This window comes from Desmodus rotundus, chromosome 2 (assembly GCF_022682495.2).
Source record: "Desmodus rotundus isolate HL8 chromosome 2, HLdesRot8A.1, whole genome shotgun sequence".
NCBI classification, from domain to species: Eukaryota; Metazoa; Chordata; class Mammalia; order Chiroptera; family Phyllostomidae; genus Desmodus; species Desmodus rotundus.
In genome coordinates, this window is record NC_071388.1 from 108,681,226 (window position 1) to 108,707,047 (window position 25,822).

The window sequence follows — 25,822 nt, forward strand, 5'->3', positions numbered from 1 at the left end:
TCTTAGTGAGTATATGGGATAAATATGACTGTTTTAAACCAAGTTAATTATACCACTCAAGTAGTAGTTGTAATAGCAGGTGTGGTGCAGTGGGTAAGTTATTAGAGTCTAATGAGCCATTTTCTGTCATTCCTCATTTTTCTAAATTTTCTGAATTTGAGATGGTTATAAAATAATGAAACCAATGCTCTTATACTTGTCCTCTTTCACTTGGTGGGTTGGTGCTCGGGGGACGATGGAACTCTAGTTCCTTAAGTCAAACGAATAGGGACAGGACCTTCCAATTTCTAAAAGTTGCCCTATGTAAAGATGTCATGCTCATGTATCCCATACACACTGTACGACATTGGGCAGGTGAGCATATGCCCGCAGCACGTTAGTGTTGTACATCAGACCATCATTTGAGATTAAGTATTTAAAAAATCCAAGAACATTTTAATTGAAGGGGAGTTTTATGATCATTCAGTCCGACTCTTTATTAAATACTTTCCTCTTCTGCATCATTCCCAAATAGCAGTCTTCTATTCAAACATTTTTAGTAATAATTACATAGCTATGATTTTCAGAGTTTTGTTATATCAGAAACCTGCATCCTTACAACTTATCCTGTCTCTGGAACGTGAAGAATTAAGTCTGTGCTCCGCTGTCCATGGCACTCCTTGGAGTATTTGAAGACAGCTGTCATGTCTTCTTAATGTAGACTTCAGCCTTAAGTGTGCAGAATCCCTGTGTGTATGCAGAAGCCATGACACTATGCTACTCAGTGCAGTCCTTTCTGAGATTGTTCTTAGGATTCTTGGAAAAGGAAGACATTTCATGAGAAAGAGTAATCAGTATTTTTAAGGTTATAATGAGCATAAATCTATTGTCAGGAGACTTGCTACTCAAAAGGTCATGATTGGTCTGTATGCTGGAAAAACACAGGCACTTACAAAATTGAATATAGTGTGACAATGAGAAGTACCATGAATATGTCCACCCATATGCAAGTCAGCATCATTTATACACATTTATCCTTCTTTTCCAGTATGAATTACATCACTCAGTTTATGGATTGGGATTAAAATAACATTTAAGCAGCAGGAGTATATAAGCTTCTAGATTACTGATGTTTATACATTTGACTCCAAGTGAAATAAACCCATTAAGATTGATTTAGTTAGCATATACTATATGCACTACTATAGGTAGATTTTGTATTTTTTTAAACAAGTTACAACCCTTGTTGTGCTTCTTAAAGTTCAGTAGGGAAGGTAACATTTTCACAAGTTCAAGATGTTGGATGGTATGGGAGAAGAATCATGATGGTGTTAAAAGTATAGTTTATCAGTATAGAGTTAGAAGCAGGTCACTTACGACCAGCTAAAATGTAAATGATAAGGGTTGAAAATATGGAATCAGTAAGAAGTCAGTTTTAGTGAGAAGCATAATATTCTTTAAAGGAATTCAGGCTGCAAGTTTCTCATGCTTGAATTTTGTTTTACCTTCCTGATTTTAACAATTATAGCTGACACATTACAATTACTATGTATCAGCCATGTTCTAAGTATTTCATTTAGTCGTCCTAATAACCCTATGAGGCAAATACTTTCATCCACATTTTACAAATGAGTAACCAAGGTAGGAAAAGCAAAGTAAACTTACCCAAGGTCATATTTGAACCTAGGTTGTTTGGCTCTAGAGTTCATACTATGTTTAACTGCCTCTTCTGTGTTTTAAAAGTAACATCAGCAATAATGTTTTCCTGAGCTATGATGACAGAATTTGTAGAGGATTTTTTTGAAAAGGAGAGGGGTGTGGGTAGAGGGAACTCATTTAGGTACTCAAGTTCATTTTACCTTTCTTTTTAAAAACTATATAGGTTATAGATTATCAGTGTATATTTAACAAAAAAAATTTAAACACAATGAATAGTTCAAACTGCAAATGGGTTATCAGATACATACTAGGTTATATAAATAGAACATGGACATAAGGAGTTATACTGAGACTTATTCAGGAGATGATATCTGTTTTCACTTTTTAAATATAGCACTCATGGAGAAGAAGTGAACCCCTGAGTACACACAGCTTAAGAAAAAGAATATTATTAATACTTTTGAAAAAGTCCCTGTGTATTCCTTCCTGTTTGCATTTGACTGGTTTTTAATAAATGAGATCAACCCCTCTGCAAAGATTTTGTGGTTTAGCAGTGTGTTTTTGAACTGATTGAAGAAGACATGTGTACAAAGTCTGAGTGTTTCAAAAGTCTCTGATACTTTTTATTGGAAATAGTTTCACTTGTTAAAGTAAAATTGACAAACTATGTAGTTTATGATTTAAAGGACATTAGTTTATGGGTTTTTAAAAAAAAATTATTCATTTTTTAGAGGAGAAGGGAAGGAAGAAAGAGAGGGAGGGAAACATCAGTGTGTGGTTGCCTCTTGTGCACCCCCAGTTGGGATCCTGACCCACAACCAGGCGTGTGCTCTGACTGGGAATCGACCTGGCAACCCGGCGACCAATTTGCAGGCCTGCACTCAGTCTACTGAGCCACACCAGCAGAATCCTGTCTGTTCTCTCCAAGATGAAAAACAGAAGCATCCATCTTCCTTTAAAATAGCCATTAGCAGAATAACTTCTTCCAGAAACACAATGTGCTTTACTATTAAAAGTACTTCAGGCATATCTCATTTAATTATCCAACCAACAATGTGGACCCATTTTACATGGGGACACCTGTTTTCTCTATCTGGGTTTCCTTATTTTTGAGGAAGAGTTTATTTAAAGCTTTTATCGCTCTGCTTTCTTAAAAGACTGGATCAATGTAGGTTTTCCTATGTAAATAATTATCTGAGTATATTACGAAAGGGGAAAAGATTTAATATTTACTTCTAAAGCACATTACTGAAATTAGTGTAGTAAGGTCCTATTCATTTACATTCAAATTTTTACAGAAATTGTTTTAGATTTTTATACTTGGCTTTGTTATTTTTATCTTGGCACTTGTTTTAAACATTGCACATAATATGGCCAAAAACTTGTTGAAAAGAGATCTGTGGCCTTCTTGGAATGCCAGTGCTGCATGTTGCTGCCATCATATTCAGTGTTTTAACTGAGTTGAGAGCGATTCCCAGACACTCCTGTATGTAAAGATTCCAGTTTTTTGACAGTGACAAATTACTGTGATTCATAGCGTGGGCAGCCAGTTTTCAGACAGAACCTTTGAATCTTTGCATTTATTAAATATGCTGTAATTTTCTGCTTCAGTTAACTTTGAGTGATGAGACTTAATTTGCTGATATTTAGCTACCCTGCTATATTGTAGAGCTTCCCAGCTAATTAGATTTTTGATAGTTTCTACAGTTAAAACTCAGAGATTTGGAAAGAGTTGATAAAATTAGATAAATATATAATAGGCATTTGACTTGTTAGTAGGTGTGTCCTTTAATAAAAGTATATGATTAAAATATGGTGTCATAAAAAATAGTTATTTGTCAGTGGTTAAGTACCACAACATATGCTTCTTTTTTTTTTTTTTTCCATTCACTTGTTCTTTTACTCACCTTTTTACGTATACCAGAAAACCATTGTTTGATTTAAATCATATTTCAGGAATTTCTGAACACTATGTATAGTTTTCTGATCACTTTAGTTTAAAGAGACCAGAATAAGAATTTCTGTTTAAAAGAAGAAATGGTAGTTTCTAGGTCACTTACTCTTTTTTACAGATTGTTTCATAATATAGTCTTAATTTTTCCACAATGCACTATTAAATCTCTCAAGGCCATTCTGTTGAGGCCTCTTTGTGTTTTTTCCCCTTGGATATATTTTAATAAAATTCTCTTTGAGAGAAATTTATCTTCTACGTGGTTTTAGAATAGCTAGTTATTTGGATTGACACAATGAATTATATCTGTGTTAACTTGCTAATGTTTTTACATATTGTGTTTGGTCTCTAGGAACACCAGGAAGTGGTGCCTTTGAGCAAGGGGTAGGTAAGGGCTTCACTACAGTCCAGTGTCCGGCTTTATTATAGCCACCACGCCCCCCACCAACTGGTACATGCCCCTTGTCTATAGTTCTGCTGGCAAAAGTGCTGACGTTATGCAGAGATCCAGTGTAGGATACATAGCTTAAAAAGTGGCTGAGTTGTTGCTTTTTTCAGGCTATGTACATTATTTTTCTCCTTTTTCAATTATTCCCAAGTTAAACCTTGAGCATTCTCTACACCTAACATCACCATCTTCCTTTGCTTGTCAAAGGTTGTGGGAGTCCCTACTCAGTTTGCATGTTTGTTTTGTCAAAGATGACAATTATAAGTGTTCTACCACATTAAAACAGTTGGGAAATCAACATGAATGCAGAACCAAGGAGTGCAAAGGTGAGTTCTAGAAACTCCATACCAGAGTTCTATTTCCAACAGAAAATTTTTATGTACCATTAAACAAAAGTAATTCGTGTTACCAGGAGTCATCAAAAGTTTGACTAGTAGTTTGTGGTCCTGTGAAGCCTAGTGACTGCTTTTTCTAATAAATATTAATTAGCCTCTACTTTTCTGAAATGAACTTCATTGATAATGACCACTGCACATAAAACTTTTTTTGAAGGGTGACAGTGTGCGTGGATGTGCACATGCATACACACTTACACACAGGCTTTGAGAAGAAGAATCTTTACAAGTAATGTGCTTATTAAATGAGATTACTGCTTCCACTTGAGAACCAGTGACTCGGAATAAGTTAGGCCAAAGCAATCCTGTTTTGGTAGAATTACTGGATGGGGTCAAGGAAATTGTAGACAAACCATAGGCATTCTTTTGAACTAATCTGTGGATCAGGGTAGAACATCATAGCTTTATAGTTGTATGATTGAAAGGTCATTTTCAAAGTAAGTTTTCATTAGATGTTTGTTACCTGTGAGGCAAGTATTCAGATCTCTTCTTGGTCTCAGTTCCTTTTAACTTTTAAAAAAATTGAATCTAAAGATGGCTTGCCTTGCAGATTCATTAGATGTCAGGGTTCAAGAAGATACTGTGATGTTAAATTTTATAGTGGCATTTAATTATTGATGATTAGAATGGGAAACGGTCTGGACATCACTAGAAGAGTAAAGGGAAGTTTAATACTCAGTTTGGATAACAGAGACTTGAGAATCATTTACAAATATTTAAAAGACTTTGTATGAAAGTAGAATTGGATTGAATGTATTTAGGGATAGGGAGGCTGTAGGACTTCATATTTGGATTTAACTATGGAAGTTTGTTTTTGTACAAAGATTAGCACTGTTAGGCTTGCCTTTGCTGAAGTTGTGTCATGGTTAGCTTGCCAGCTGTTAGGGGGACTAGAAGACATTCCCTTTCCAGAGGAATAGTTTGATTTCATAATAACTAAGCTAGATTAGCTTGTCTATTAGCTGTAATTTCATGTTTTAAGAAAGACTCAAAAGTCTGAAAGTGGACAGGCTATATCCCAGGAGGAAATATTGCCAAATCTGTTCCAAAATTTTTTTTGTTGATTGTATCATTTATTACTGTTATTTGAAGTAGCCTCAAAACCACCTATTTATTTTAAAATATTTATTCATACTTTATACACACACACATATATGAAGTGTACAAATCTCAAGTGTACAGTATGAGGTATTTTTTTACATATTTACACACTGTTGTAACTACCTTTCAGATCAAGATATAGAATGTTTTCAGTACTCAAAAGATTTCTTCATGCCTCTTTCCCACCTAAGCCTTTATTTGGTAGTTTAGACTTTCAAAGGTATTTTCATTAAATTTCCTTAGAAATTGTTGTTAAATTTCCTTTGAAAATAAACTTGGAGAAGAGTAACATTTTATGTTATGAGCCATTTTATGGTTTCTGTCATCTTTTTATTGTGTAGTGGGGCTGTCTTAATCTCTTTTTTTTTTTTTTTTGATTTGTCACTGTGTTCCTTGGAAAAATGTTTTATTTTTTTCTGATTAGCTTCATTTACTAGTTTCCCGCTACTGAAAGTAACACAAGAAGTCAGTATATCAAGAGATAGTATCATATATTATTACAATCACAGGTTCTGGAACATGAATTTTAGTCACAGTTTTAGCCCTTAGCAGCCTGGTGACATGGAGGCAAGTCATGTTACTGTGTCTATGCTCTCCTCTGTAGAGTGGGGATTAATAATTAGTCCTGACCTTACTGAGTTGTGAGAATTAAATGAATGGGTTAATACATGAGAAGCGTTGAACTGGTGCCTTAAAGAGCATTCAGTGTTATGTCATTTTCAAGGATAATTTCAGAGCCTATTTAAGGATGAAAATGGTTATTTCAGAAGTGTGTTTTACTCTTTTCATTTAAATGGTTTTCAGCCATTGTCATTACTTACTATAGTAGTACAGGTTTTTATTTACAGGTAGTCCATAAATATGACCACCAGTTTAAACAAAGTTGTCATTATTTTCTAATGTTTTCACGTGTAAAAAATTCAGCACTTACAATGGGCCTTTTTAAGATCTTACATGGAATCATTTCAAGATTCTATTTTTTTTCTTTTGATTTAATCTTTATTGTGGGTTTTTTTTCCCCCCCATTTCTGTTTTAATTTTTAGCTGAATCAAATAATTGTTGATTACCCATTGTGATCAAGGTGCTGTGCTTGGTTCTTTGGTTGATACAAATTTATAAAACATGATCTCGTACCTTAAACAGCATTTCCAACAGTTTCCTAGTTCTTTCATTTCTTCAAACATGTTTTGTGATTTGGCCCAGTACCTTGATGAACAAAAATGCCAATTGCACCGAAAAACAATAGTCTTTGCAGTTTATGACACCGCTGCAAGACTGATCATTGGTCTCTAGGCTCTTGGATCAGGACAGCATTTACTCTTCTCTGGGGGAAGAATAAGTTTTTCCTGTTGACCAGATTCAATCATAAAAATTAATTTCTACCTCATTTAGTGATAAAGTTGGATGAGTTAGTGATATCTCTGGTACACTGTCACTTCTGTTTGCTATCTTTGATGAGTAATGTGACCAACTGTCAGTTAGGACTCTTGGGAAAAGTGTATTCTACATATGTTTTGTCACAACAGATAAGATTTAATACAGACATCTAATATCTGTTCGGGCCTTGTGAAAACCTTCTGTTTCCATCCCGTCAAACTAGCCAGCTGACAGCAGACTGGCTGAGTGTAACCTGTTTTGTCCCCAAGGTCTTTGGTGGAGTTTATTGCAAGATGGGCTAAATCCTTATCTAGGAATGTAACAGATACGCCTCTACTGATGATATAATTCTAAGAGTAAACAGGCCCAAATTAAAGAAGATGTTAGGAATTAATCAGCATTGTAAATTCAGTGATTTCTGAACTTAAATCCTGCTTCTTTCTTGAGGTCGGATAGTACAACTACCACATTGAAGGTTCTTTTTTGGTAGGCCCTGAATGTTAAATACTTCAAAAGTTTGGCGTTACTGATATTTTACATTTTTTGTAATGGTCATATCAGATCATTTAATTTAGTTTTCAGAAATTTATGTAAACTATTCCATTTACATCTTTTCCAAGTATATCATCAATCTGATTTTTGAGGACATTTTTAGTTTTACAGATTTAATGTTTTAATGTGTCATGCAAATGTAAATTATCAAGTTTTTGGGGGGTAAAAATAAGATGTTTATTAAAATAAAAATCTTTTTTAAGAGTATTTTTAGGCATTTTATTTGGTTTATTAGATTCTAGCAGAGAAACCATTAAATCAGTTACTGTAAAATAATGTTTTTGAATTAACTTTTAACTGTAGTGTTTTCCTTTATATTTTGGACGTTTAAAATAAAAATAAAAACATCTGTTATCTTCCCACAGTGAGGAAATAGGATGACATAGTTCTGATTTAGGAACTGGATGATATTAGGGAGTAAAGCCCCTGAGATGATAGGTATTTGAAAGACTCAGTATGCTGGAGGAAGTTTCAGTCCTAGGCGAGGCATGCCAAGGGAGTAAGATCATGTAAAGGATAAGGGTTGGCACTGTTACTGAGGTCTAGACTGTAAAGAGATTTGTCAACATTGAGGTTTTCCTTTAGCATTATTTTAGAGTTACATTTGAATTACACATGTACTAAGATTCACCAGGCAATAAATCTGCGTTTCTTAAAAAATTAGAAATGTACAGAGGAGGTTGGAATTACCTGAAAAGGGCAGCCTCTTATCGGATTACTTTTGATAATCTAATACAAAATCAGGTGAAAGGAAATAAACCTACTATATAATGTAATACATGAATGTTCAGCCCCCCTTTCCCTAGAATATTTGTTAATACCTCATTCATCATATAGACTTAGGGTGACCACAGACTTCCCTTTCCTACTGTAAGGTACACAGACGTTACTTGGTATAATATATATATCTTTGAATATTTTTAAAAAGATTTTATTTATTTATTTTTAGAGAGAGGAGAAGGGAGGGAGAAAGAGAGGGAGAGAAACAATGATCAATCACCTCCTATAGGTGCTCTGACTGGGGACTGACTCTGCAAGCCAGGCATGTGCCTTGACTGGGAATCGAACTGGAGACCTTTCATTTTGAGGACGATGCCCAACCAAATGAGCCACGCTGGGCAGGGCTAAATACCTTTTTTAACATTTTTTTAAAAACTGGTTCTCATTTGCCATACTGAAGTCATGGTTTTGATGGATGATGGCATCAGAAGATGAGCTTAAATCATTGTTACTTCTACTTGTTGAGTGGGCAGTTTTCATGATGCATGAATAATAGTGGTAATGCCTATCTAACAAGGGAAATCAGATTTTAACATATGCAACAGTTTCTGTGCTGCAAAGATAGAGAGTACTTACTGGTGGTGAAAATGTTTTGTCTCTAAGCCAGACTTCCACACATACAGGTTCCTAAGAAATGATGTACTTTTGAAGTTAATGACCTTCATATTGGGGATGTGAGACTAAAGCTCCAAACTCACATCTCTCAGGGCCATGAAGGGGGCATAATATGCACTTGGGAAACTGGTATTTACTTACCCTATACATTAAATACATCACCCCCTTTACATTAAAGTCTTCCAGTTTTATTTGGAAGGTAGGTAGATGGGTGATTTTTGTCAAAGTTTTTTTTTAAGCTGATTTTATTTTATTGTTTTAATAATCTTTAAAAATTTTATTTTTAGAGAGATGGGAAGGGAGGGAGAAAGGGAGAGAAACATCAGTGTGTGGTTGCCTCTCCCAGCACCCCCTACTGGGGACCTGGCTCGCAATCCAGGCATGTGTCCTGACTGGGAATTGAACTGGCAACCCTTTGGTTCACAGGCGGGCACTCAATCCACTGAGCCACACCAGCCAGGGCTAAAGCTAATTTTATAGTTGATAATGAAGAAGGTATTTCTACCTTTTATTTGGGGCAGAGAGAGACTTTTTAATTATTCACCCTAGGTTTTTCAAGACTTACAGTTTTTAACTTTTGTGTTAAATATATCATTATGAACAGATTAGCTTTAAAATATTTTTTTGACAAAAAATGGTCATTTTATTCTTTATAGTAGATTGGTTTGTGTTACAGAATCTTGTGTCTAAACAGTTGGCATTCTTGGTTTTTTTTTTTTTTTTTTTTTTTTTTTACCTATGTCTAGATGTGATTAATACTTACAGAAACAACATTCAGCTGTAAAGTGTGAGACTTTGCATGTAAAAAAAAATCTTTCAAAGAGTACAAATGAAAATTTTGCCTCGTTTTCTTCTTACAGCTAATCTGTTCACATTTTACAATAGTTATGATAAGCACTACTGTTTTAAAAAAAACACAGCCTCTTCTACCTTTTCCTTATACCTTCAATTTTATTATTATTGGGTATTTTCCTGAAGTTTTTATTTTAAAATCCTTGGGAATCTCAGTGTAGCCCAGACACTTGAGCACGCCTCCAGTTGAAAATGACCATTGAACTCCTGCTCAGTCTACTAATGAGCTTGGCTAGACAGACTTCTTTTATGCCTTAAGAAGTTTCACTGTGATTGTCAGGAATGCTTTTTGCTTTATCTGAACTTTCAACACATTTCGGCATGGTGTCAGTACCCTTCAGTCAAAGACCACCAGCAACACTCTTGTAATTTAACAATTTTGATTTATTATTGCAGGAAACTACACAGATCATATGCAACCATGGTGTGTCTCAGGAAGAGGCTGTTATAAAGACTGTATTATAGGATTTGGGCTTGGGGTAATATGGTAGAAGGTTCAATGAAGTGAAGGCATTCACTAATTTAGCATAAAAACAGGGTTTGGTATTTGTTGAGTTGTGTAGTGACCTTGTCTTTGTATTCTGCATGGTCTCAGAATGACAATGTCATGTGTTTAGTGAGCTTGTCTAACAGGAGGGCAAAATGTAAAAGTTTAGCTGTAAATGTCAGATCAGTTTGTCATAATGAGACTTAGCTGTGAGTATCAAGTTAAATCTCAGAGATTGGGGCTGGCCTTTTTTTGTTGTTGTTTTTTTCTTCCTTAAAAGCATTTAAATCCTATGTAGGGACCAGCTGGGGAGGTCAGCATTCAGTAGTATTTTGGGCATGCCACTGGAACAAGTTACAGCAATACCGACAATTGTTTTTATAAAACAGGGCAATTGGGAAGCATGTCACACATGCCAATTTTCAGCTGACTAGAAATTGTTAGTTGGTAAAATATGAACATGTTCATTTTAAGAAATACGATGATTAAGTTTTCCTGCATTAATCCTTCTGGGGGACCAAAGGGTTTACTCCATTAAATTTAGTGTTTAGAAATTAGTTTTTAGTGCTTCAGGAGTTTTTATACATCTGGGAAGAGTGAATTGTTCATTTTCTCTAATGTTTATATTAATACAAAGCAGTAAATATCAAAGGGATTTTAGAAGTTTTTAAGATTTATGAACTGTCATATACATTACAATTAAAAATCATAATTGTAAAATTCCTTATGAACTGTCAGGTTGACCCGAGGCAAAAGGACCATGTTTTCACAGCTCCACTCTCCACCAAAGATCACTGAAGGGAAATTTGCATTTATTCATTTATTTGTAAAATTGCTGTGTGCTATGTGCCAGGCGAGGTGCCTGGCCTTCGGTGGGGAGGAGGGTTTCAGTCATTCCTTTCTTCATGTGGTGGCTGGCTGCAGATTTTTGGTTTAAAAGCATCACTTTAGTGGTATCTTAATCTCACATGTCTTCTAAAGTAAGCACTGCATTATTGTATTATAATACATAGAAGAGTGCCTGTGATTAATGAAGTAGTTTTTGTGGTTTTGTGACTTTAAAAATGGTAACTTTTCAAAATCAGGTATTTTTGGAGCATCTATTTATGCCAGTCTAGAGAGACCTTTAAAATAAGGAGATTTTTAGAACAAAATTTGTTTCCTAGTAAACTGCAAGACAGGCTTCTACTGTGTATTCACCTTGAGTAATAAATCATGGGTATCCTCCTTAATACTGAATAATACTTAATAATTCTTTTTATCATTTTGTAAAAACTTAAGTTTTAAAACTTAGAAAAGTTGGGTTTGTAGTTAAGACTTAACTGTGAGTACTTATTAAAAGTCTAGAGCACATTTGCGTAGTCACATGGAGAGAGAATCCAAATATCTAGCTCCATTAGACACATCATGTGGCTTGTAGAACTTTCATGTAGAAATAAATGTAACCATGTTTTGTCACTTAAATCTAAATAGCTTTATCGTATAGCTTTGCATGTTTTTGAGAACCTGGAACATCTTTAAGAAAGGGTATAGGTTGTATAACTTGATACATCTTGGTGTTTTTGATGGAGCAGCAGTAGCATTAGAATATTGTTGATTTGGACCAAACTAAGGATGATGACTTTTCAGAATAAGGTTTTTCTCCTGAAGGCCATTCCACACAGAAAAATAAATTGATGTTAATTTTTAAGTACTTTATCATTTAGATTTTATTTACTAAGTACAGTAGATATTTTTGCACAGGAAAAGTATTCCAAAGTTACTACAGTTCGGGATTGGTAGGGAACTTAATTATGTGGCCATTTAAAAAAAAAATTGCAGCAGTTTCATTAAAAAAAAGAAAAAGATTTTATTTATTTATTTTTAGAGAGAGGGCAAGGGAGGGAAAAAGAGGGAGAGAAACATCTGTGTGAGAAAGAAACATCTATCAGTTGCTTCTTGAATGTGCCCCAACCAGGGATTGAACCTTCAACCCAGGCATGTTCCCTGATTGGGAATCGAACCAACAACTTTTCTTTTCCCAGCCAACTGAGCCACTACCAGTCAGGGCACTGTGTAACCGTTTTTATCTGTGACTAAATTATATAGAGATTCCAGAATGTATCTTTGTATAATTTAGGCACATAGGTTTGTTGTACGTTCTCTTGGTGGAAGTGCTTGGAAAAGATTTTGTATTTTGAAACTAAATCTGTCTGGGCAGCCATCCACTTTTGTAATCTCCACAAAATTCACACTTACTATTATTTACTATAACCACTAGATTTTTATTTATGTCTTTTTTATCACTCACCAGAAGGATTTATGTAGAATAGTACCAGTTTACTATGTCTTTTCAGGATCAATGATGAGTGTAGGTCTGTTTGTAATGTCATTTTTTTCTTTAAAAAGGGTGGGGTAAATTATGGTTTGTGGATTGTTACCTTTAAATTTTTATGATAGCTGAATATAGTGTAATTTTTGTTTGCAATGATTTATTAATATTATTGATAAATAACATTTATAAATGATTTATTGATAAATCATCCCATGATTTATTACTCAAGGTGAACATAGTAGCTGCTCCAAAATTCTAGGTATAGTCATAGTTTCTACTTGGGGCAGTCTTTGTTTTTCCTCTGGGCTATTTTAAACATTACTCATCTGAGAGTCAGCTGGTCTGGCTTTGAATCTGAGCTGTGCCACTGGGCAAGTCAGTCTTTCTCAGTTTGTGTTTCCTCCTCTGTAACATGGGGCTAATGATACCTACCTCACAGGGTTGTTGTGAGGGTCCCGCAAGGACACAGGAGCACTACTCGTGTTGCAGGCATAAAGTAAGTGTTGGTTGGTTGAGTCTGTAATCTGATGCAAGGAAACATGCTGAAAAAGCTTGGAGGAGTAATAAAAGTATCGATTTAAGTTAATGTAATTTAAGAGGGGGTTGAAATTGATTAGGAAGGGTATTTATTATAAATGGTTTACTTGAGAGGAAATTATTTACTAGTAGTGTTGGGATGGGGTATCATATATAATTATCCTATTTTCAGTAGTGATTCTTAGGTTTAAAATAAATCTAAGAATAAAACTAATTGTATTATGAGCCAGATTTAAATAAATACTATTATATTAAAATGGAGCCATGACTTATTTTTAAAACTACGTAAGTCCTCACACTTCTTCACTTCCACTGTCATCTCAGAACCACAGTATTACCTTAAGGCACTACTTCACTCCCACCATCCCCATGCACTCTCCCCAAAGCTCTGTTCTTTTCCTTTGTTTGGTTGCTTGCTTCTTTGTTTTTATTAGCTAATATATTTGAAGCTTTCCTGAGAGCCACTAGCTGTTTCTCTTTATTTTATTTTATTTTTTTTTTGAGTTCTAGTTAGGTATATTTATATCTGATGTGTATAAGATATACTGAATTATTCTCTAAATTTATAGCAGAATATTCTTTTCATTGCTAATTTTACAACATTTACAATATCTTGAAAAATATAAAAGCTAAAAATGATACATTTTTGTGGTGTGGATTGTTGATCTGGGCATTTTAACAGACATTTTAAGTTGGATCAAAATTAAATACTCTATTGTTAGAGGTGTTTATGTAACTAGCACTGTGGTCACATTGTAAGTCCTCATTTGTTCTATTTTTCTTTTATTCTTTGAATGCCTGCTTTTATTGTTGCCTTTTCTGAAAATGAGTAGTGAAAGAACAACCATTCTAGAAGCACAGTTCAGGTTCAGAACCCTTCGCTCTGCCACATTACTGTGATTTGTATTCAGTGTGAAGGCTGAAAATGAGAGTTGAAGCCAAGAAACTGAGAGCCTTGTGGTCCCTCATACCCTGACATGCACTGCTCCTGCTGGCAGAGCAGGGTTTGGCAGTGTTGCTGCAGGTGCCTTGCTGACCAACGTTCTAGCTCTGGGAAACATTGAGGTCATAAGTTAGTGATTTAGAGATGTATACAGTGTGGTCGTATACATACACAAACGTGTTCTTCAGAAGACAACCATCAGACCAGCCTACTATCAGTATGCATCTTTTAAGAAGTGTTCCCACTAGTTGAAATGGATTTACTTTGATCTTTTCACACCTTGTCCTATCACCAGGAAGATGACAGATGATGAATAAAAAAGACTGACTGCATTATCAGTTAATGACCTGTATGGGGATATCACTTAAACCTTGGCTTTACTAGCAACACCATTCCCTAATCGAACAAACTGAAGACCAAATGCAACATTAAGATGCATTTTTTTCATCAGCCATGCAGGGCGTCAAGTGTATTCTGTGTATCACATGGAAGTAAGATTTGCAGAGAATCGTATGGTCTGGATTCACACATTTCCACTATGTGCCATATGAAAGGCCGAGATGTATGGTGCAACAGTTTTGGGGGACTGGAGGGGGGGAAGGTAAGGGAAGAATTGGGTGGGATTAATGTTGAAATTGTTTCCTCAAGATTTTTTTGCCTTTTACAAAGTTAATATAAAAAGTTATAACAATTAGAAGTAAAAAGTCAGTGCCTTTCACTTTTTCAATCTCACATCAAGAGGTCGTCACAATTCTGTTAATAGTTTGGTGTACATGTTTCCACAATTCTTAATTCATATACAAAAAGACTTTTTTTTTTTTAAAGTACACGCAATAGGATTATACTACATATTTTGCTATTTGCTTCTGTTATGACACGGTATATCATGGTCATCTTTCCGTATCATTACTACCTGAGTCTTTTTTAGGCTACTGCTTTAACATTTTGTGCATAGCGTATGTCTAACCATAACTTAGCCATTCTCATTAATAGACATTTAGGATTTGTCTTAGCAAGAGGTTTTTGCTAAGACACAGTTGTGCACTAAGCTTCCTTGTTCCTTTATAGTTGTTACCACTCATGTAAATTTTCCTTTAGAATAGTCGCCTAACAACAAAGTTAGAGGATCAAAGAGTATGAACATTTAAACTTTTGGAAGATTGTTCTGAGTTATCCTCACCATCTGGAGTCATTAATGACACGGTTAGGAATGTTGTGGTCTAGTCAAAAACTCTAGAGGTAACATAGAATTTAACATTTTAGGAAATTTACACTATTTTAAAAATAACATTTTTATTTATTATTTTTATTTTTTATTTTACTTACTTATTTTTAGGGGGGAAGGAGAAAGAGAGGGAGAGAAACGTTGGTGTGTGAGTGAATCCACTGGTTGCCTCTCTCATGCCCACAAATGGGGACCCGGCCCGCAATCCAGGCATGTGCCCCGACTGGGAATCGAACCAGCAACCTTTCAGTCCGCAGGCCGGTGCTCAATCCACCTAATCCCACCAGCCAGGGTGAAATGTAACATTATTTTTTAAAATTATAAATAATTTGCACACATGGAAATAAAATCTTTTCCCCAGCACCATAAAGTGAAGGAACTTCGAATGTAAAAATCTGCCAATCCTTTACCATTTCCCAGTGATACATATAGAAAGCACTGAAGGGGTTCTCAGACATGGAAAGAAACTTGTCAGTTTTTAAAATTCAGCACTTCCAAATTATTTGACCACAGAACCCATGATTCTGTGCACTGTTGTTGCTTATTAGAACATGCTTTGTGAAAACTGCCTAGAGGTGTACTCTTTCCAGAATTGACTTTCCATTCGATTTTACAGATTTTATTAATGTAACTTTCTAGATGACAAAGTTACTAAGTAATCACTTCTAGTTGATGTTGACTGTTGGATCAAGTTTAAAATCATTTTACAAAAAAGGGGAAGATAAAGTGCTAATAAATTGCATGTTCATTGACCAGCATACAAGTTACTTATGATCCTTAATTTTTAAAATTCTTGAGTTCCATGAGCTGTTGAACTGTCTGGCTCTGGACCGTGACTACACAACATACCCTTTGCCTTAAACTGATCTGTTACATTTTATGTTCTGCGGCTGGAAGTAGCCTGAGTTTGTTGTTAATGTTTGACACACTTTCTTGAATAACAGTTCTTTAACTGTTAATATTGTATAAGATAGTATTTGAAATCTTTGTTAGCTTTTTTTTCTTCCTGTATTAGAAAATATTGGTGCTTTTTGTAATTTATGTATAAAAGAGATTTTTCTTAAGATTTGTTTATATAATGGTCTGATCCAGGAAAAATAAAACGCAAAAATGGACACTATTTCTGACCTTCAAATAAAACTCTCTATGTTGGTTTTCAGACTGTTCACCCAGCCTTGGGGTCAAATGAATTGTCTTAAGGCGGGGCTGTTCACCAGTACCTGCGTGGGATGATAGGTCCCTTACGATACACTGAGGGCTGTGTAGGAGAGAGAAGGTTCTTGAAAAGCAAAGTTTATATACAATTTCACAGAAGCCAGGCAGCCTCCTCCTATAAGGGAAGAGTTCAAAAACAGTCCTTCCCTTAATGGCTTCTGTCTTTCATTGCACTACACTCTTACAGTCCGGAAAGGAAATAACAAGGAATGCTCTACATTCTACAAAGTCAGTCCAGAACTGTTCACCAAATAGCTAAGGACTAACCTGTCTGTCCTGTTATTCTTAGAAATTTAGGGTTGATTAAGGAGTCTCTGTGTTTTTAGGATCTCTTTTAAAAAAATTAAGTATTTTTCATTAGTTATGAAATTTTTTTTGCATATTCTGCATCTTGCTATTTCTGGCATAATTATGTAACATTTTTTTAAAAGAGATTTTTTTGTTGTTGTTTTTACTTGGTGGAGAAAGTTCTCTCCAAAACCTGCATTAATTGTTTTGTTAGCTTAATTTCAGTTTTTATTCAGAAAACTTTTTTATGCTAAGTGTTAATTTTCTTACAAGTTATTGTAACTGGACTGTGTGATTCTACAAATACTCCTGTGTTCAATCCTTATTTTGTTTAATCACATTTTAGAAATTGAGCACCCATATTAGGAGCCCAGTAAATGTGATGCACACTTGTTTTAAATTAATGAGTGAAAGAATGATCAAGTGGAATCAGTAAATTAGTTTATGTTCCATTTGGTATGAATTATAATGTACAATTAATAATTGCTTTTTGGCAAATAATTATGAAGTAATAAACAATTGGGATGTGTCAGATACAGGTTAATCCACAAAGCAATGCCACCCGTCTTCAGGAGGTGCATTCTGTCACTTGTAATTTCTCTAGGACCCTGACCCAATGTTTAGCTAAGAAAATATGCAAAATTCATTGCCCTCAAGGCTTAACCTCTAAAAGTAACCCACTATGGTTAGATTAATTTGGAGTTTCTTTGCGTGAAGTTAGGTCGTGGTTGCTAGATTTCCTTTATTTTTAACAAGACGCTGGTTTTCAAAATCAGTCTGATTTCTTCTTGGGTGGTTAAAAGAAGTACTTCTTCATTATGTATTTTTACATTTTACCCCAAATTTTTTCTTACAGTTCTGAGAGATGGAAAGGTATACACAAGTTTGTCTTCTACAGCCACCTCAATTCCACTTGAGAAAGTGAAAGTTGATAAGTGAAACAAAAGGAGCTATTCTGCCACTTTATTTGAATGTGTTATATTTAGTGAGGTGAAGGGAAGGTTGGAACGGGAAGAAGGAAATCTGGGCCACCTCTAGTCACTGGCTTAATCCTTTTAGGCATCAATTTTCTCTTCTGTAAAAATTACAGGGCAGGACAAATTTGCAGGTCTTCCCTAGCTCTAGTATCAATTGAAGATAATTTTATTTTTGGTTATTCCTGTTTATTGTGTAACTGAAATAGTGAATATGATGATGGGATTTAAGGAGAAACTTTACAGAGCCTAACTATAGTTTAAATCAGTCTTGTCCAGTAGGGCTTTTTGATGGAAATAGTCTATATCTGTGCTTTCTGATAAGCTAGCCAATAGTCACATATGGCTTTTGAACTGTGAAATATCACTAGTGTGACTGAGGAACATAATTTTAACTTTAATTAAAACAAATTTATATAGCCACATGTGGCTAATAGCTACTATATTGGGCAGTGCAGGTTAAATTCTAAAGTATTCAAAGGAAATTCCTCATATTGATGTAGTATGACGGCCTTGTTTTTTAGTGATTTGCAACTAAAATCTGTTAATTTTAGAATTTGGCAATTGAAACTCCAAGCCTCAATATTGAAATATTTCTTCAAGCACATCCTCTGTTTCTAATTGCAGTCAAGTATAGATAAGATATTGTGACCTTTCCCAAGGATCCTGGAGTCTACTTGGGAAACATGTGCCTATATCCCTGGTTTCTTTAAACCTTTGCCATCCTACTGAGGAGTGCATGTGTCTGCTAGTCAACCTGTAGACCGCTATCAGTCCCCTACAGGGTTACAGTCCTCTTCCTGTGGTAGACTTTTAAAGATATGATCTGGAGCAGGTTTGGGGTGTTCAGAGTTTTATCTTTATGTTTTTTATGAGCTTGATTCTGAAAAATTGAATTAGACGCTACTTTTAAAAATACTTGAAAAAGTTTTTAGTCCTAAAGTTTTTAGTCTGAAAATCTTGATCCATGGACAAGACATTTTTAATATTAAAATATCTAGGTCACTAGGCCATAAAACAGGTTGTCACTTGAATGAAGTTTTCATTAGGTCTGTATAAATTGCTTCAGCATTACAAATATTATATTCTTGGAATTTCCATGTGTGGGTGTCAACAAAGATTTTATCTTGAAATTCTAGACCTTTGAAATGAAAAAAGTTAATGTAGAGTCATTCTTTAGGGTTAATGGTTGAAATTGCTAAGCTATGTGTTTATCACCTTATGGGATAATTTATGTAAATTTAATTTTTCATATATGGTATCCCAGATCACAAAACCCATGATATCCTTGAAACTTAATTCAGCCATACTGAGTCTGAGAGTTACCAGTGATAAAATGTATCCCTCTGAGGCTCTGAAGCATATCTTCGTGGGATCATACACACTGGTTAGTTCCGTATTGGAAGATGAAGGTGTTAATAGATATCAGTCATTCGCACGGGTCTTGAATAGAGGGAAATCAAAGGCAGTTTTCATCAAATAATAAAAACACATGTTAAAAACTTCAAGTAGTGCGGAAGGATACATACCTTCCTAGTCCCATAGTATTTCTTCTCTCTGAAAAACTTATTACCAGCTTAAGCTTTCTTTTTTACAAATGGAACTAAATTACATCTTGCTTCTTTGCTTATAATTTTTAAAAGTCAGTTATTGGCCCTGGCTGGTGTAGCTCAGTGGATTGAGCGCTGGCCTGTGAACCAAAGGGCCACTGGTTTGATTCCCAGTCAGGGCCCATGCCTGGGGTTGCAGGCCAGGTCCCCAGTAGGGCACACAAGAGGTAACCACACACTGATGTTTCTCTCCCTCTCTCCCTTCCTCCCCCTCTGTCTATAAAAATAAATAAAATCTTAAAAAGAAATTAAAGTCAGTTTTGAGGTGTCATTTACCTATAGTTATATATACCATAATTGAGATATATAACTTTTTATTCCCTCCCAAAAGTCCCTTTACTCTGCTTCATTTTTGTGACCACTGCCATAATCAAGGTATAGAACACTTCTGTCACCCCCAAAATTTCCTCTTTCTGCCTTAGTTTTTTATTAAAATTCTCACCCAAGGAGTTGCTTATTGGTTTTAGAGAGAGATGCAGGGGGAGAGAGTGGGGAGGGAGAGGAGGAGAGAAAGAGAAAGAAACGGTAAATATTGATCAGTTGCTTCCTATACACAGTCTGATCAGGGATTGAACTTGCAACCTAGGTATATGCCCTGAGTGGGAACTGAACATGCAGCCTTTTGGTGTACGGGGACAGCGTCCCAACCAACTGAACCATTGGGCCAGGCCTATAGTTTTTAACAGCTGCACTGAATTCAGTATATGGAGTTAGCTAAATTTTCCTAAATCACCTTTCATAGATTCATCTTCAGATTGTTTCCAGTCTTGGTATTCAAACAAGGTGTAATAAATACCTTTTAACATTAATCTTGGCATCTTTTTATAGCTATGGATGTAGGGTAAATTCCTAGAAGAGGGATTACAGAATGAAAGGCTATGGAGCATTTAACATTTTTGGTAGATTTGGCCAAATGACCTCCCCAAATAGTTGGATTAATTTGTGGATGGAAGGGCCTGTTATTCTCTGTATTAACACTGGGTGTCACTAAATTTAATTTTTTGCTAATTTGATAAAGGAAAATATTACCTACTAAAGTAACTTGCATTCAGTAGTGGGTTTTTCCCCTCATTTTAAAATTATATCAGGCCCTGGCTGGTGTGGCTTAGTGGATTGAGTGTTGGCCAGTGGATCAAAGGGTCGTGGATTTGATTCCCAGTCAGGGCCCATGCCTGGGTTGTAGGCCAGGTCCCCAGTAGGGGCACTTGAGAGGTAACCGCACATTGCTGTTTCTCTCCCTCTCTTTCTCCTTCCCTTCCCCTCTCTAAAAATAAATAAATAAAATCTTAAAATAAAAATAAAATCACATCAGAAAGTTTACACACACAGAAAAAACGTAACTCATGTTGCTTATGGTTAAAACCACAATATAACACAGGAAATGTGAATAGGCAAACTTTACCTTGATTTCTACTATCCCAATATAAATTTCATTTTCTGCTCATCTATACCTACATTTTTCTCTGAAGAAGGAAGCAGTTGTATATCAATTTGCTTCTATGCTTTCTTAATCTATTTTTTCCTCTATTCAATTCTTTTATTTAAAAAAATTATTTTTAATTACAGTTTACATACAATATTAGTTTCAGTTACAGCATAGTGGCCAGACATTTGTAGACCTTATGAAGTGATCTCCCTGAAGAGTCTAGTGCCCATCCGGCACCACACGTAGTCACTCAAATATTAGTCACTCCAGCACTCCCTATGCTCTACTTTGTGTCCTCGTAACCATTTCTACAACTGGCAATTTGTACTACTTAATCTCTTCACCTTTTTTTGCCCATTCCTCACCCTTCCCCAATCTAGCGATCATGAGTTCTCTGTATCTATGAGTTTGTTTCTGTTTTGTTCATTTATTTCGTTTTGTAGATTATGTATATGTGAAATTATACAGCATTTGTTTTTTTCCTGACATTTCTATTAGCATAATACCCTCTAGGTCCATTCAACCTCTTTTTCATTAAAAAAAAAAAAAAAAAAGTTAAAAAATAGCCCCAGCTGGTGTGGCTCAGTGGATTGAGCGCGGGCCTCCAAACCAAAGGGTCGCCTGTTCAATTTCCAGCCGGGGCACATGCCCGGGTTGCAGACCAGGTTCCCCGGTGTGGGGCATGTGAGAGGCAACCAAACATTGATGTTCCTCTCCCCCTCTTTCTCGCTCCCTTCTCCTCTGTCTAAAAATAAATAAAATATTTGTAAAAAATGTTATACGCAACCTGTGAAGATTTCATACCCCCTTTCCAGAGGCAATTAGCCCACTGTTACTTAGTAAATTAAATTTTTTAATTGATCTTTTTTCTTAATAGATGATGTACATCAGTGGTCCCCAACATTTTTGGCACCACGGACCAGTTTCATGGAAGACAGTTTTCCATGGGAACAGGGCTGGTGGTGGGGGGGATGGTTTTGGGGTGATTCAAGCGCATTACATTCAAGCTCACATCCTGCTGTGTGCCCGTTTCCTAGCACACCTGAACCAGGAGCAGTCTGGCCCAGAGGTTGGGGATCCCTGATTTACATGTTCAACATTTTAAAAATATCGAATAATAATACAGTGGAGACACCTTACCCTTTTCCCTCCACTACTCAGTTTCCCTTCTTGGAGGCAGTTAATATTGTTAGATCCTTGTGTACTTCTTTAAGGCACATTTTATGCATTTTGAGCAAATGTATGTATTTGCTCTGTGTTTGAGTGTGTGTCTCTTTTGAAGTCACAAAGGTTAGCATGCTGCACATACCTTTTTGCACATATTTTCTTAGATACTACTAATATTTAATTTTTTGAAAATTAGATAATAGATCCCTGGCTGGTGTAGCTCATTTTGTTTGAACATTGTCCCATTCACTGAAAGGTTGGGAGTTCAATTCTGGTCAGGGCACAGACCTAGGTTGTGGGTTCGATCCCCGGTTGGGGCTTGTATGGGAGGCAACTGATTGATGTTTCTCTCTCACATCGATTTTTATCTGTCTGTCTTTCTCCCCACTTCCTCTCTCTAAAATCAAACATGAAAAAAATTTTTTTTAAAAAGTAGATGATAGGTTCATGGTTCAAAAATAAAATACTGTAAAGTCTTGGATAGACCCCGTTTTCTATCCTGCTATGTACCATCCTTCAGTGACTCTTTATGCATTATAAAAGCAGTTAAGAAGGTATATATATTTTCTTCCTGTAACTCTTAGACTAACCTTTTCACATCTGATAAGGCAGTGTAGAATAAATGTTGAGAGCAGTGGCTTGGCCAGCTCTTTGCACTCAGATGTGTGTTCTGCCACGTATCACCTGTGTGTGGGCAAGTTATTTAACCTATCTGTACTTTGCTTTGAATAGTAAGAAATACTGTTCAAATACATGCTAAATAAGAAATAAATGTATTTGATGGTAGTAGCATTTTTATTATTAAGGACAGTGACTAATAAAATACTGTCAAAGAATCAACCCTGGCTAGTGTGGCTCAGTGGATTGAGTGCTGGCCTGCAAACTGAAAGGTTGCCAGTTGGATTCCCAGTAAAGGCAAATGCCTGGGTTGTAGGTCAAGTCCTTAGTTGGGGGTGTGTGAGAGGCAACTGATCGATATTTCTCTCATACACTGACTCATCAATGTTTCTCTCCCTCTCATTCTCGCTCCCTTCCCCTCGCTAAAAATAAAATCTTTAAAAAAATAGTATCATGTCCTGGCTGGTGTGGCTCAGTGGATTGAGTGCTGGCATGTGAACCAAAGGGTTACTGGTTCAATTCCCAGTCTAGGGCACATGCCTGGATTGTGGGCTGCGTCCCCAGTGGGGGTTGTGCAGGAGGCAACCACACATTGTTGTTTCTCTCTTTCTCCCTCCCTTCTCCTCTCTCTAAAAATAAATAAAATATTCTTAAAAAAGTAGTATCCAAGAATCAGTATCAAATTTATTAATATTAGTGATATATATGGGTATGGTTAAATTCATTTAACAGAAAAGGATAGATGGGGTTCATCCCTTGCTTGAGTTTTACTTATATACATTTTAGAAAACTTTAGGAAACAAAATTATAGCAGTTAAAAATATTTTGTTCCTTATTATGGCTTGATGGTTTTATGTTTTTGCACATACTTGTTTAAACTAAACATAAGCTTTATGTAATGGAAGTGTCCCAGAGAAGGTAAAGGTAGAGATGGCTGCTAAGAATATAAAACTTTTTTGCATAGAGCATCACATTTTAAAAGTACTTTCTCATGCTTTTCCCACTCAAATTTGGTTAAAATACATACCTACATATAATATTATGATGATAACCTTCCAGTTTTAAAGTTTTAAACTTTAGGATCAGGTCATTAGTAACATTAAAAGTTTTAAAGGCAAGCAGTAGGCTGGAGGACTAAATTGTATTTCTATTTAATTTGTTCATCAGTTTTTTTAAAGAAAAAAATCAAAGGAAGAACCAAAGCTGTCTTCCCCTTCCACCTTCAGATTCCCACTACAAAATAATTTAAGTTCATTGTAGAAAATGTAAAAACAGAAATGCTGTACACACTGGTGTTTTTTGTTTGGGTTTTTAAACTTAGTTTCGTGAATGCTTTAATATCATTAAATTATCTGTAGTATCATTTCTAATAGGTGCATCATATTCTATTGAGCACATATGCCATACTGAAACTTACCTTGTATTTATTGCCTACTCAAGGGCATTTTAAAAATGAGCTGTATCAGTGCACATCTGGTAGATAAATGTTTTTGGACATACATGTTTTCTTACGATAAATTCTGAGATGGGGTTATAGGGTTGCGGGATGCGTACTTTTCTCATGCTCCAGATGGTTGCTCTCTCTCTACATGCTTGCCAGCATGGAGTGTTGTCTTTAGGTAGGTCCATGCCTGTTTGAAATGTGAATTAACTCCCCTTCTGATTTAGTGCAAATTCTCTTTCCTTTGCCTCTAGAATTATCTCTTTCTCCTTCTCTACTTCTTGTTTTTCCTATTCTTTTATATCTTTCCTCCTTGCCACCTAATACTTCGTAGAAACTGGATTGGATGCAGGCTAGAGAAGAAGTTGTTTCAGGTGCTCTTTACCTCACTCTTCACCTGCTTCTTACTGTATGACATGTTCTTGGAGCTCTTCTTGTATAGCACCCAGTTTTTCAAAGATCATTTCTCTCAGTTTTATAGATTCTGATTTTCACTTTTGTGATTTTTAGTGACAGTTAATCTACTACATTGTGATGTGACCCCGTGTTCTAGCACAGTGGTTAAGAGAACGATCTCTGCATTCTTGTAGACTAGGTTCAGATCCCAGCTCCTGTTCTTGTTGACTGGTGTTGGAATCTAGGGTTGTTGTTTTAACCCTTCCAGTCCTTCTCTTTTTTCACATTTTTCTCGTTTTTTTTCAAAATGGAGATAATGGTAATACTCTCCTTAGGATTTTGTTAGGATTTCAAGAGTTGATACTTGTAAGTACTCAATACATTGTGTAACATTTAGTAATTACTCAGTGGGGTATCTTTTCTTATTATCTCATCTGACATATGTATGAATGAAGCAGGGATTATTTTTCCCATTCTTCATTTGAGTAAATGGGATCAGAAAGATGGGATACTTTTCCTGTCATCATGCCTAGAAAGTGGTAGTGTCTGAACATGAATTTAGGACTTTTGTCTTAAGAACTACTGTAACATAGGAAAACTAAAGTTAATGACAAGAATTGAATTATACCTAATAATTAGGATAATACAGGAACAGCATGGAAAGTTTAAAAAGCTTTAAATACTGGGGCTTGAGAGGTACAGCTCCAAAAAGCCTTGACTAGCCTACTAGCAAGTAGGTGAGAAGATGAAGTTAGTTCTTGGGCATCTTGGCTTGGAAAGAAAGGTTGCTATATATCCATAAAGATCCCAGACCCAAAGACTAAAGAGTCTTTAAAAAGTTTAAGAAGACTAAGCTCTAGGATCAAAACATTTAATAGGTTTCTGTACTTTCAATCAAATTAGAATGGAGTCTTGCTTTAAATATATATGACTGACTAGGTTTTTATGTTAACTTGTTTCCGACAGGGCATGGTGCTGATGTGAAATGTGTAGACTGGCATCCAACAAAAGGGTTAGTTGTTTCAGGAAGTAAAGATAGTCAACAGCCAATCAAGTTCTGGGATCCCAAGACTGGCCAGAGTCTTGCAACACTGTAAGTGATAGGAATCCCACCTTGGTCCCTAAACAAAGGGAACAAAGCTACTTGTATTCTTTTTAACTTTTAGCTTTCTCTCGTGTATTTTGAACAAATGGTATAGACAACAGATACACTTTTTATCTATGGCTTTCTAATTAATTAAATACAGTTTATCTTGGAATTCCTAATGAAATAAGGATTGATTTTTATTCTGCCTCATACGTAAATGTAAATTTAATTTGGATGTCTCGGGTGGGGTGGGGTGGAGATTGAGAAGGAGGTGGTCATTACTATTCTGACTTACTGTCTCTCATTATAAACATTTTAGCATTTCAAGGAGTTGATGTTTATGTCCCTTGCTAGACATACAGCCCAGCTTTGTCCATCTCACTA

At 35.6% G+C, this 25,822-nt stretch overlaps 1 protein-coding gene across 14 annotated transcripts in view; it reads left to right on the forward strand.

Annotated features, from left to right (window-relative positions):
- The window catches only part of WDR33 (WD repeat domain 33), a 92,160-nt gene that overhangs the window by 44,613 nt on the left and 21,725 nt on the right, over positions 1-25,822 (forward strand). For 11 of the 14 annotated variants that reach the window (XR_006656753.2, XM_045203053.2, XM_045203054.2 and 8 more), the window contains one exon: positions 25,318-25,444. Coding sequence is in view for 13 of the 14 variants with exons in the window: in XM_045203053.2 (XP_045058988.1) it covers positions 25,318-25,444 (127 nt within the window). In the remaining variant the exon portion in view is untranslated. The other 3 variants (XM_045203062.3, XM_045203060.2, XM_053918544.1) reach the window with 3 other exon arrangements.